Below are 13,095 nucleotides of genomic sequence, written 5' to 3'. Positions count from 1 at the left end.
CCTTCATGTGCGTCATCTGACTGCACTGTGTGTTTGCATGTTGCACGCTACGTTGGGATTGACAGTCCTGAGGAGGAAGTCCAGTCGTGAGTGGAGCATCCCCTACACATTTCATATTTCATCCTCATTTCTACATTTTGTATTTTTTCGCACACACGCGCAATCCGTTGGTGCTAATGCCGAGCGTGTTGTTGTTTTGTTCCAGGTTTTCCGTTAACTTTCAGAGAGGAACTGGGGAGGCAGATCCCGTACCGTTCCATTTTAACCCGCGCTTTGAACCGGAAGGACCGGTTGTTGTCCTCAACAGCCGCCAGGGCAAATCGTGGGATCGTGAGGAACGTGCGAGCCCATCACCTTTCACCAAGGGACGACCCTTTGTACTCGTCATCACTGCCGTCGTCCAGGGTTATGAAGTGAGTGCACGCTGGTGTCGTGGCGTTCCTCTTAAAGCGATAGCTTTAAGGGCCCCGTTACGCGGAAACCACGGCGTCGCTGGCGTTGATCGTGAGAGAAAATTTTCTACCAATCACAGCGCGGCACGCGCCTCGTTTCTACCAATCAAAGAGCGGCGACCACCGCTTGGTTCCTTGAAGCACCACCAGATGGCGTTCGCCTCCGCGCTTCCGCGGACTCGCAGTGTTGCCAGGTTTGGCTATATATAGCCAAATTGGGCTACAGAAAAAAAATTTTGACCTCGACTTGGACGAGTTGGCTATGTGGCTATATTTGGGCTACTGAAAATCTGCGACTTGGCTTTGTTTGGGCTATAAGTGGCGCCCTAATCAACGCTCCAGAGGTCGCTGTGATCGAGTAGAAACAAATCTCGATGGCTATGTTTTAGCGGGCTGAGCCTACAGGCGCGCCTGTGCGTGTGTGCGTGCGAGAAATGGCCTTCGGCCTCCCCTCCCCTCCATTCTCTGCGCCGTTGTCTGAGCCGGTGGCTTTGATCTTTGATTTACTTAAACTTACATCGCGCTTCACCGTAAGACACCCGATCCTCGGGCATCAGGATGAGCCTGGGAGTAGAGGGTTTTTCACAGTGCACTGTAGTACTAACATCGATATGCTCAGATAGCAATAAAATAGAAGCACGGGTAGATGACACGCTGCAGTGTGTTCATGGCCATGGCTTCTTGGTCAACTATCGCGCCGGGCACAGCTTTCGACCTGCTTCACGTTTCTCACGCTAAGCTTTACCTCATTTTCCTTTTCCTGAGAGTAGAATTTTTTTTTGTGCTTAGAGGTTCGTTTACATAGGTTAGACTTAACATCGAGTCCTCCTCAGAGAAGACAGTCGAACCATACGGAAGTGGGCCAAGTATGCAAGAAAGTATAAAAAAGAATGGGAGCAAGACACCGAGCCCAAGGTGGGTCCTGGTGTGTTTACTTGTAGATGTTTTGCCCGTAACGTGACAGATGCAGGTACTTATTGTGCTAATATCGAAACATGTTTGCCACGATGCCACGACGTCCCAGTGTGTTAGCTTAGCAGGTGAGGTGTCGCGCTGCTGGCTCGAGGATGGGGGTTGGATACGTGGCTACGGCAGCCGCACTTCGATCGAGGCGAAATGTAGGAACACCCGTGTACTTACATTTATGTGCACGTTAAAGAACCCCAAGTGGTCAAAATTAATCCGGCGTCCCCCACTGCTTCATGCCTCCCAATCATATTGTGGTTTTGGCACGTAAAACCCCAGTAATTATTAGCATATCAACATGGTTTGCTTTTTGACAGTAACCAGTTTTCACAGGATTACCACTGCTATCAATTTGTCGTTTACCTTTGCTCTTTGTGAGCCGTTGCGGCTTTTGCCATTTCGAGCGAGTTACGTTCGGGACGTGCTCGTCGCCGCAAACGACGGCGCGCTTCTTTACACTGGAGTGCCGTTTTGCGCAGCAACCGTTCAAAGCATCGCTTGCACCGACTGAGACAGCAAGTGGCATATATGTTGTCTCTCACTTCTTTTTAACGCATGTTCTTGGCATGCTAGAAACCTAAGATGGCGGCCAGGTTGATGTAAATGGAAACTATATAGTGTGTGGCCCAGGTAACTCGGGCCAAGCTGATTAACGAGAAAGCAAGATAGAACGATGAGACAAATAACGCGAGATATCGTAGCACGAAACACTGGTTTTGGCTCATAAAAAAGAAGCCGTGGGCGCTGTTGCAGACCGCTGGACAGCTAAAGTTTTTCTACGACGTAGGCAGATGTCACGTGAGAACTCAATGATGCTGAACATTATTTTGCGTTCACGTGAGCTAAAAAGCAGAGTTCGTAGTTATTATTACTATATATAACTAATAATAATTCAGTTCTATATGTCATAAAATAAAAGAACTATGATTTCGCCCTCTGCAGCGATTCGCTGGAACTTGAGAGCTTTCGGGGGCAACCAAAAAGTGTTCTGTGTTCAAGCGTGATGTCGACCGTCATGGCGGCAAGGAAATTTGGTTGCAACGGGTTGTGCAAAAAAGTACTCCTGAAGTTCAATGTGAAAATTTATATACAAATACAACTGCAAATAAAAATGGCTACATTTGGCTACGAAATATTATGCTCTTTTTTGTGTTTGGCTACATTTGGGCTATAATGTCTCTAACTTTGGGCTACGCCGCCTCGTCCAACCTGGCAACACTGCCGCGGAGGCGCTGGCCGTGCGGGGAAATAAAAAAAAGAAAGACGCAGAAAGCTCGCCGTCGTGCATAGTGTGCGCCGCAAGCGTTTCCCGGTGCAGATTGCGGTTGCATCAGCTGCAGTTGCCGGGAAGCTTGAGAAGCAGTCAGGAACAATTTAATGATATCGCATTCTACTCTTAAAGGCGAAGCTTAAGCGTCTCCCAAGTTTCTTTACTTCCCCACGTTATTTTTTTCTTCTATGTGTTCGCGTTGTCGCTTAAAGGAACTCACGCGAGAACGCAGAACAGCTTTTCATAACCTGCCGTAAGGTTGAGCAGCAAGGATGCGTTTTGAAGTTAGCAATGAATAGCCTCGATGATCGTTCCTTCAGGGCACAACAGTTGTTTAGGCCATGCAGCAGCGCGCCATTGCAGTGATCTGATCTAAAAGCCTTAAATACCCTTCTTTTTTTTTTCAAGGTGACTGTGTCCGTATACGTTAATACATAGCCTGTCCTTGTACTTCATCTGTATGTTCTTTTTAAATTTTGTTTTGTGTTATTCAATTGAATTGATGGATTGACTAATGTAAAAATGCAGAAGCTGCAGAGCGTGCAGTTCTATTGCTGTACTTTTCAAAAGAATATTTTGTGTCTTGACTCTGTGCAAGCACGTTTGCGAAATGTGCCCCTGTTGCCTTAGCGTTCTTCATTTCATGTCATGTTATCATATTTTGATCGTTAAACAATTTATTGTTTGCGGAGAAGCCGGCGCCACAATAGTTGTCGCACACTTCCAGTTTCATTCAAATAAATCCCACAGAGGAACACTGGAGAGAGATGAGCAGTAAATCGGGACTGGATTGACAGATTGCTGCTCTAGAAGTCACACCCGACTTCTGTGGGGAGAATACAAATAAGCCTTTAGAGCATAGAGAACACCTGTTGAAGAGTGAAGCTGCTTGTAGACTGCCTTAGTACCAGGCAGTACCAGGCATGTGGCTTCCGTAAACAACTAACTCAAACCTCTCATCTATTTGTCACAGTCCCGACGTTATAGAAACATGCACTGTGAAGAGAAAGTGACGTTGGTGACCCTGAAACATCTATGTTAAGCGTTTAGGCTAGATAATTGCCGGAGCATGCACTTATAGCACAGGAAAGAAGCTGAATGCGTTCGGAGTATTTTTCTCGCATTTAGAATGTTCGTTACAATGTTTCCCGATTTCAGTTTGCGCACTGTACCATTGCCCCCCACGTTCTCAACTAACGTTATATCATCTCGTCTTTCTCTTTCCTCCCTGGCGAAACAGCTGGCGGTTAATGGGCTTCCTTTCACGACGTTCGATTATCGACAAGGACTGGCTCTTGCCGATATCACTCACCTCTGCATACACGGGGACGTCATCCTCCGTTCTATCCACATACCTATTCCGGAGATGGTGAGTGCATTGACGTCACATTCCATTTTTGCCACACTTGCTACCTTCAAGCCAGGCCACCGGGTGTACGTTAAAACAAAACAAAACAAAAAGTATCCACAGGGGGCGAAAATTAACTCGGAGCCCTCAACTACGACGCCTTTCCTACAGCCCCGATGACGTTTTGCAAAATTAAACTGTATTAACTGGTGAACAATAATTAATTAAATATTAACTAATTATTAAACTAATAATTACCTAATAATGCATAGCGTGTCAAAAACATTACGCTCAGTCTGATATGCACCAAAATGCCGATTTAAGCGCAGGAACCTTAACGTAAAGCTTATAGTTGTGTTCTTGATAAGCTGAAGTTCCAGCTTTGAATAGTTCTACATCCAATTACTGATTGATTAATTACTATACTAGTTAAGCTTAGCTCGAATTAAGTTTCATTGTTGTTGTTCTCTTTTACTTTGCAAAATTGTGGCTCTTCATACCCAGAAATAGACTAGAATTTGTTCCAATTTCACTTGATGTGAAACTGTGTTTGGGCATTACAGGGTTATTGAGTCGTTCACTCAATTGACTGCTTGATCAACGAATAAAAAAATAAAACGAGCAATCCATCGAGCAATCAACCCTGCGCGAGTAGCGGAGCCCTGCCACCAGCCAATAAAGTTTCACTTTATTGGCTGGTGGCAGGGCTCAATGAATCGATCGAACATTCCTTAAACCAGTCGCGCAATTAACGCTTCACTTGTACGGTCAACTGGTCTGTCAGGCGACCGATCCACCGGTAGGGCAAGCGAGCAGGCAGTCAACCAGCGAACTGTACGATAAATTAGTTACCTAGCCTATTGATTATCGAAGCATGTCGCTAAATAGTCGCATGTCGTGTGACACCTTGCAGCTGCGTTAAGTTCAGTCAGTGTCATTGGTGTAATAGGACGCGAAGCCATATAAAGAACGACACAGGAAAAAGCATCGCTGTTTCATGTTCTGTTATTCATATTGCTTCGCGTAATATCACAACAGTACAATAACGAACAAACTAGCCTAGCAACAAGCAGTGATACCATCACTGTGACGGGAGCACGTCGTTGAGCTCCTTCGGCTTTGCTTGCCGCTAAGCCACTACTGGCTTAGCGGTAAGCAAACAGGAAGAATGTTCTGGAGATTTAACGTGGTAAAGTCACAGTGTGATTATGAAGCACGCCGTAGTGGGGGGATCCGGATTAATTTTGACCGCCTAGAGCTCTTTAACGTGGACAGAAGTTTAAGCACCCGAGCGTTTTTGCATTTCGCCTCCATCGAAATGCGGCCGCCGCAGCCGGGATTCGATCCCGCGACCTCGAGTTCTGCAGCGCAATGCCATTGCCACGGCGCTACCGCAGCGGTTGCTGAGAGGCGCGCAATGGGGGCTTGTTAGCGTGTGTGTATTTAAAAGGGGGGGGGGGGGGGGTAGGTATTATTGAAGGCAAGGTAATTAAGGTACACTTAACCAGATTCCAGATAGAAGGTTTAGAAGCATCACGTTTACCACTACTCCATTTGCGCTATATCTGTAGTAGGCTATAGCGACACATCACAGAGAAAACTGTAGCAACATTCCTCTGTTCTAAACGCTAAAATAAACAATTTAGGTCACAGAAATAGCCACCGAATTGCACATTGCCTTTGTCCTGCCAGACATCACTGCACCCAGAAATAAACGTGGAGGACATTTTGGCTTGATAGAACAAGCGTCGCGCATAGTCTGTCTCATAGTCATCTTTCTGTCTCTGAATGCAGTGTTTTTTTTTTTTCGCACCTTTAGCCAATTGTTTAGTAACCAGAATGGCTAAATTTCGTCATAAACGCAAGTTGATACGAGGCGAAGCCGTAGTTAGAACTATATATAGAGGGACCAGCTTCCGACCATTATGTGCCACTCTTTTCAAAGCAGTAGATTGTCCCGATGCAATCGTACTGCACAACGCACACAATGTCGTCTCATCGAAACAACAGTATTTAAATACTTACAATGGTGGGGAAATCCGGTTTATGCCAACTCTTTCCGTAGACAAAGCGTCGCTTACATTCCTCAAAAAAAAAAAAAAAAAAAACAAAAAACAGACAGAACTCGTCTCACGATGACGCAACGGACACGACCCCGTACACATACCTAGTGGCCCAAGCTATATTAGGCAACTTGGGCCTCTAGGTCGGCGTAAGAGGGTAGATAGATAGATAGATAGATAGATAGATAGATAGATAGATAGATAGATAGATAGATAGATAGATAGATAGATAGATAGATAGATAGATAGATAGCATGAAAACGGTTGAAGTATAGGCAAAGAATGCTATTCGCATTAAAAGGTCACGCCAGCTACCAATTAAACGCTAGTAACTGCTTGTCAACAAGCTAACTACAATTATAGTAAGGGCAGTTAGTAACGGCAGCGTTAGTTGCATTTACTACCCAAAGGAGGTGCTGTATACGTCTAGCGCATGCGATCAATTAGCGAGCCACAGATAGTAAGGGCACCGGTATAGTGACATTTGCTATATACTCAGGTTAGTGGGGCCTGTTTTGCTTAGAAGCGGCACTTCTATTGTGAATAGATAGTTAGGTTGCGCTGTTCTTAAATACGAATAAACAAAATAAACTAGGCCACAGCGTAGCGATATCGACAAATAATGGCACGTAAGAGTCATACATGAAAGGAACATTAAGTTGCGTGTACTCTACAGAGAGGAACAAACGACAATGGGGAAACAACGCATAGCACAATACAACGAACGGACTACTACATGCGACATGTTTAAAGAACGACTTTATGAGTATATATATAGCCATAATCTTTAGGAACACAGGTTGCACCGGTGGGGATCGATGCATTTTTACAAACAGACAAAGTTAGGAACCCATGTTTGTATTACGTACAGCCTGCATTATGCACTACCACGACGCAGTACATAACTATTAATCCAACATAATGATAGAAACTGTAGTTGATCGCCAACATCCCATCAAAGCATAATGGACCCCGGGTGAAACGAGGCAGTTAACTTTTACTAACTGCTCTGTGAAACTTTGTAACTGCTTAGTAAAGGCTGCACGTAGAGAGTCTGAGTTATCGAATGTAGCAAACAGCTAGTGAAGAGCTGCAGTAATGGGCGGTTAGCACCTGCACCCGTTCCTACCTTTTTTACAAACTTTGTTTTTTTTTTCCAAGAGTCTACTTCAGCTGCTACTAAACCCAGCATACGCTCGTTCCTCTTGCTGCATACTGCCGTCCTTGCTGTGTCCCCCTGACTCAATACCCACAGCTAGACACGATCAATGCGCGTGGGTACTTCCTGCTCGCTGGCATTTACGAAATGACTACACCAGAGGGCGTAGAGAGAGAAGAGAGAGAGAAACAGAAGAAAGGGGAAAGGCGGAGATGTTAACCAGCGGGGAAGATCCGGTTTGCTACCCTACGCTGGGGAGAGAGGGAAGAGGGGAGGTAAAGTGACAGGAAAGTGGAGATAGAGAAAGAAACGGAGCACGAGTACACAATCGCAGTAGGTCACTGTCACCGCATACAATCACTGCACAGAACAGTAGCACAATTGTAGCACCGCAAGCATCAGTTCAGGCTACAGCCGCATGTCCAAAGTCTGTAGTCCTTTAAAACCTTTAAAACTGCAACAGAATGCGTGAATTCTGCATGTGGGCACAGCTGTGGTGACATCTTTCCAGCTCTATATATATAGCTAAAGCAGCGAAACAAAGCAAGGCGATGAACCCGCAACGATATAGTAGAACCCTCCCTCCTTCCTCCCCGCTGTGTGCCTTTAGGGGCGAGGACGTCTACCGAAACATGGTTGAGGCCCGCGACTTGCTCAAGATGCCGTTGCTGAGAGACCCCGGCTCTCCGAAGCCCGAACCGAGCTGCCGCATTCTGCAGGACATTCGCAATCGCGCCCCGTGTCCCTGGTGCGCCACTGTCCAGCGCTACTGACAGGTGAACTCAGATTGGAGGCGGCACATTAGAGGGGCCGCGATCGGCGCTTTCCGCACACAACTAATTGCGTTAGCATTGCTTCTGTTGGTTTCGGAAAAAAGAAACTGAGTAACTTGGAGCACGAGTAGTAGAGGGCATGTGCGGCAAAAAAGTTTGCTTGGTGTGGTTTCTTCTGAGTCCTTTCATTTTTTTTTAACACGCTCTTAAATCTTCACTTTACCCGCCACGATAGGTCAGTGGTTTATGGCGTGGCGCTGACCAGCATGAGGTCGCGGGTTCGACCCCAACCGTGGCGGCGACTTTCCCATGGGGGTCGAAATGCACGATCGAGTACCGTGTGTTGCGTGACATGTTACAAAACCCCAGGTGGCCGATATTAATTCGGAGTCCCGCCCACTATGGCGTGCCTCATCGCCAGATCCAGGTTCTGACATTTAAAACTCAATTTAGTTATGGAATTAGTTTGAATTAAACCATCGGTGTCTATCTTATCTGGCGAGGAAAATTAGCGCAACAAAAAGACAACGCACACAGGAAGAGCTGACACAGATAAAAGCGCTTTATCTTTGTCGATGTCTTTTTGTTGCACCAGTGTTCCTTTTCCTTTTGTTGCAATGCAATACCGATTAGCCCGACAATCAATACCTAATCTGTTCGAGACTAATGAGGGAGTATAAAAACCAGGGGAGTGTTTGTTGTTATTTTATTGTTATTCATCTGTTGTTCATTATTATTTTTGAAAATAGTGCTCGGTGTTCCACATCACAATTCAATGCCTAACTGTAAACGTACACTGAAGGCCAAGCAAATACTTGCCTCAAAAATATGCGGAGACTTTCAGACATCATACAAAACAATACAAAGGTAACCGAGTCACAAGGTATCAGAAACGTTTACGTTTCAGCGTACAGCAGAATAGGGAAGATCATGCTGAGATCATTGACCCGACATACGAGACATAGCTGCAAGTCTCCTTCAAAACAGGTAACCCGTGAGCATACACATAAGTCGTTAATATCACAGTTATCATAATGTTCCAAACCGAAGAACACGTTTGCGTGCCTTACTAAGCTTTTAATTACGCTATAGCGTGAACAAGAAGGGACAGGATCATAATTAATGCCGAAATATGCAGCCTTTCTCAGTAATGTGGGAAAGAAAAAGCCCTTTTTGTCGTACGTGCAAGTATAAGATTGAAATTTATGTAAATGGTAGGCAAGCTACTTTCTTTACATATGCTTTTCCTGCACTATCACGCGTAATTATCCTGGAATTTCATTGAACGCACTTACCGCCTCTGGCCAAGTCGCCCTTTTTCCTTTCATCATATACAGTGATGCACGGTTAATACACAGCCATCTTTGATTTAATCCACGCTTAGTCAAGCTTATCAATACGAAAGGACATGGGTTAAATAAACACAACGATGCACAAGTGGACGTCTTTTTTACGCCCGAAATGTCACGCTTTGGTTCAAAGTCATTTTATGCTTACATCAGCAATAAAAGAGCGCTCACACTTGCACTTTGCTGCCATTATAAGAAGGAGATAACAAAAATTCGCAAATGTAACTTTATTATTATTAATTTTTTCGCGATGTAAGTTTTTTATTTCTTAACGTTACCCAATGTTTCCTTTTTGACAGTTTCTTTCATTTGTCATTGCCGTGAGCATAGGGAGAGATAGAGAAATGACATGGGAAAGGCAAGAAGGTTAACCGGAAGAGAGGCTTCTGGTTTGCTACCCTACCCTGGGGGCAGACTAAGGAGGAAGAGGAAGGCCAAACTAATGGCTGTAAAGTGACTCTAACGCGCGAAAGAAAGTAAAGGGGACAAGGAGGGTGGGCGTGGGGAACGCCTGAAGTATAAAAGTTTCTCAAACAGGCTGCTCGAACGTAGAAAGTTCAGTAACGCCATGACGTACTTCCGGTTTGACGACCGTAGAGGCCGGCACTCGAGGACTGTCCTATCCGAAAGCGGCCGGTTGTCGAGAGTGGCCAGCGTGGTCGCGAACGGCCGCCTGTGTTCATTGAAGCGAGGACCCGATGGCAAAAACATGTTCGATATTTTCCTCGCTGCCGCAGTTGCGACAATAAACACTGTCGCTCATTTCGACGTGGAGAGCAAAGGGTTTTGTAAAAGCTACGCCACTGCTGTGTGTACTTTTCATCGCCTTTAGTGTGGCCAATACCCGTCCTGCTTGGTGTGAGCCATGTTTTGAAACAACAAGATCCACGCTGCAACCTTAACGTCAGATGGCGGCCGAAAGCCGAAACGAGCCAACTTGAGACGAAGACGCTCACGGTCGCGAAGAAGAAGACGGTGCTCGTAGATTTTCATGATTGCGAAAGTTCGACACAACGAAAAGTCTAACTTATTATAACAGAAGTGTTTGTCACATTCCGTTGATTAATCTGCATACACGTGATACCAAGGGCCTTACGGTCTGTGTTTTTTTCTTTTTTTTTCTTCACTTTCAGCCAAAGTGCTTACGCTGCCCTCTACCAGAACCGGCTAAGGTTGGAGACGTTTTCACACTTAGAGGGCAGGTATCGCCGTGGGCCGAGAAGTGAGTACTTCGTTTCACTTTTTATTCGGATATTTCGAGAAATGCCCCCGAACAGAGGCAAGACTATATCTGTCTCCTGACTAGGCCTACTCTTTCGGTAAACGCACTATATACTAAATATGCCTAGCTCGTGCACACGACCTCTTACGTCCGTCCACGTTATTGAGAAAATTTTAAATAATCACAACACATGTCAAATGACTAAATGGGAAGTTCCTGAAAGCTGGCTTTTTCACGTATATGATTTGTGCTAACCAATATGGCCGACTTATACCACAGTTCGAAGCTGATAAATGCGCTTTTTAAAGCTTGCAGGAGCGGCAGACATGGCGGCACGCTGAGCGCTTACGTATCATTCCAGACTGAGATCCACCATCTTGGTTTGGCCAGGCGGGATGTGTAGATAAGCTCGCTTGCGAATTTAGCTCAATTGCCTTCACGTTACTTATGAATTCGTCGGTGGGAGTTCATATAAGCGTTATTGTGCCTTTACGCCATGTGAACGTAAACCATAAGCAATCCAGGAACTCGTTCTCAGCGTACTGTGATCACGGATACAAAGTTACTCTGCATAGTTGTGACAAGAAACGCACGAAGAAAACGCGAACGCATGCACGCGATCATGCGCGAGCTAACAAATGTTTTATTCACCACAAAGAACAAGCGAAAAATTAGAGAAGACGTGTGTGCGCGCGTTGCGTTTGTGAGTTGTGTGCGCGTGTGTTGCTGTGTGATCATCTTGTGGCCGTGATCGTATATTCTATTCGCGTGTGTCTTGTCAGAACTGCACAGAGCAACATCGCATCCACGATGAAGAATCAATTAGCCGGCACGCAACCGTTCACTGGATTTCTACTTTGACCAATGACCTGCAACATTTACGCTAAGCACCGCCGAAATATGTCCATCGAAACTACCGGGAGAAACGTTTTTCTCAGTTTCGATAAGTGAAATTTCGTCCTTACCACATGTCTCTAAAAAAACACCGCACCATACCCATGCGCGGTCGGAACGTGTTGCTATTTTTTTTTCTCGTTTGATGAGAACGCGAAGAAGACGCGCTGGCTGGTCAATGTAGCCCGACGCGGTGTGCCATCTTGTCCCAACTCGCACCGGCAGTTTTCGTGATTAAAGCTCGCAGCGTGCGAAGCAATATAGCCGAGATCAGAAACCAACAGTATGAAAGAACCCCTCCCAAACTTTGCGCTGCTAATAAAACGCCTCAGCGAACTTAGATTACACTAAGGGGAAGGACTTCCTGTTTCTACACACCCTCTGAGCTTTCGCTCGCCACATTGACATGAAGACGGCGAAAACAGAACATTTTTAATTAGTGGCTCGGGGTATTGTGTTGACGGTTTAATATCGAAGACCTACGCGGCTTGAAGAAGGGCACTTCTCTCGCAAATGGAGGAAAAGGTTCTTGGCCGTGAAAGTTTGAAATGTCAACCAAATATAGAGGAAAAGAAATTCGTAACTCCCGCTATACGCCGAAAAGGCTGTTGACCTTTCCATGCTCGCTTGACGTAAAGGGGTGCGTAATGCGAGTAAACATGCAACTATAGCGCAGCAAGTTTATATAGACATCGACGTCATCGTCGAAAGTTCAAGACGGGGCTCGAAGACGCCCTCCGCGATGACGCGCGTTCTTAATTCGGCTATTTATGCGCTGAAATGTTACGAAGGCGCAGTCGCGTGACATGCGCCACTCGGAGATCGGGGATATGGAGAAGAGCGTAAGCGAATACTCGTGTGGGTGTCGAGGCTCAAGGCTGAAGGCGACGTTATCTTAGGCATGACGTGTTGTGATAGAGCGAGCCCTATGTTTTAGACGAGGCAATGACTGGCACGACAGGCTTCGAGTGCATTGCCCCCTTTTTTTTAAAGTCGAACCTGTCTTTCCAAACTCTCCTGGACATTGCTGGTGGCTGCTGCTGTCTTCGCCGAATAGTGCACAACACATAGGGCATACAGGGTGTTCCAACTACCATGCACCAAGATTTAAAAATATACAAATGCCACGTAGCTCGGCAGAATCAAGGTAACGTTGTTTGCCGTCGCTTGGAGATACTCAGATTATTTTTTGCATCCCGCCTAATTACATATTTAGCCTTAATTAATTATTCAACTTATGAAATAGGATAATTAGATGAAATGTGTCAATGAGAAAATTGTAGAGCAACATGAAAAACTGCCGATACGGCTTTCTGTTGCTCAATACGTGCTACATAAAAGTGTTTTTCCGAGCGTGAAAGAAGCCCGTCAATACACGCAAAATTGCCTCGAGGGGCCAGTCGCGCGGTTTTGCAAATACACGCAAATATAAATACATGCTTGTAGAGGCGTGAAACGTCAGGCGTTACGTTTCGTACTTCTCAGTACACCCCTACTTGCGATTGGTCCACTGCAAACCAATAGCGTCTCGGTATTGAGAGTGCGATGACAGCCTTGCAGGAGCTTCCAGTGAGGCGATCAGCAGAGTGCGTGCACATG

At 45.7% G+C, this 13,095-nt stretch overlaps 1 protein-coding gene across 2 annotated transcripts in view; it reads left to right on the top strand.

The window, feature by feature from the left end:
• The window catches only part of LOC119458122 (galectin-4), a 79,283-nt gene that overhangs the window by 45,629 nt on the left and 20,559 nt on the right, over nt 1-13,095 (top strand). The window contains exons 3-6 of one of the 2 annotated variants that reach the window (XM_037719944.2): nt 66-86; nt 206-413; nt 3,929-4,057; nt 10,514-10,602. In XM_037719944.2, coding sequence (XP_037575872.1) covers nt 66-86; nt 206-413; nt 3,929-4,057; nt 10,514-10,602 — 447 coding nt within the window. The remainder of the gene's footprint in view (nt 1-65; nt 87-205; nt 414-3,928; nt 4,058-10,513; nt 10,603-13,095) is intronic. The other variant, XM_037719945.2, reaches the window with a different exon arrangement.

This window comes from Dermacentor silvarum, chromosome 7 (assembly GCF_013339745.2).
Source record: "Dermacentor silvarum isolate Dsil-2018 chromosome 7, BIME_Dsil_1.4, whole genome shotgun sequence".
Taxonomy (NCBI): domain Eukaryota; kingdom Metazoa; phylum Arthropoda; class Arachnida; order Ixodida; family Ixodidae; genus Dermacentor; species Dermacentor silvarum.
This window is presented reverse-complemented; position numbering and strand designations above follow the sequence as displayed.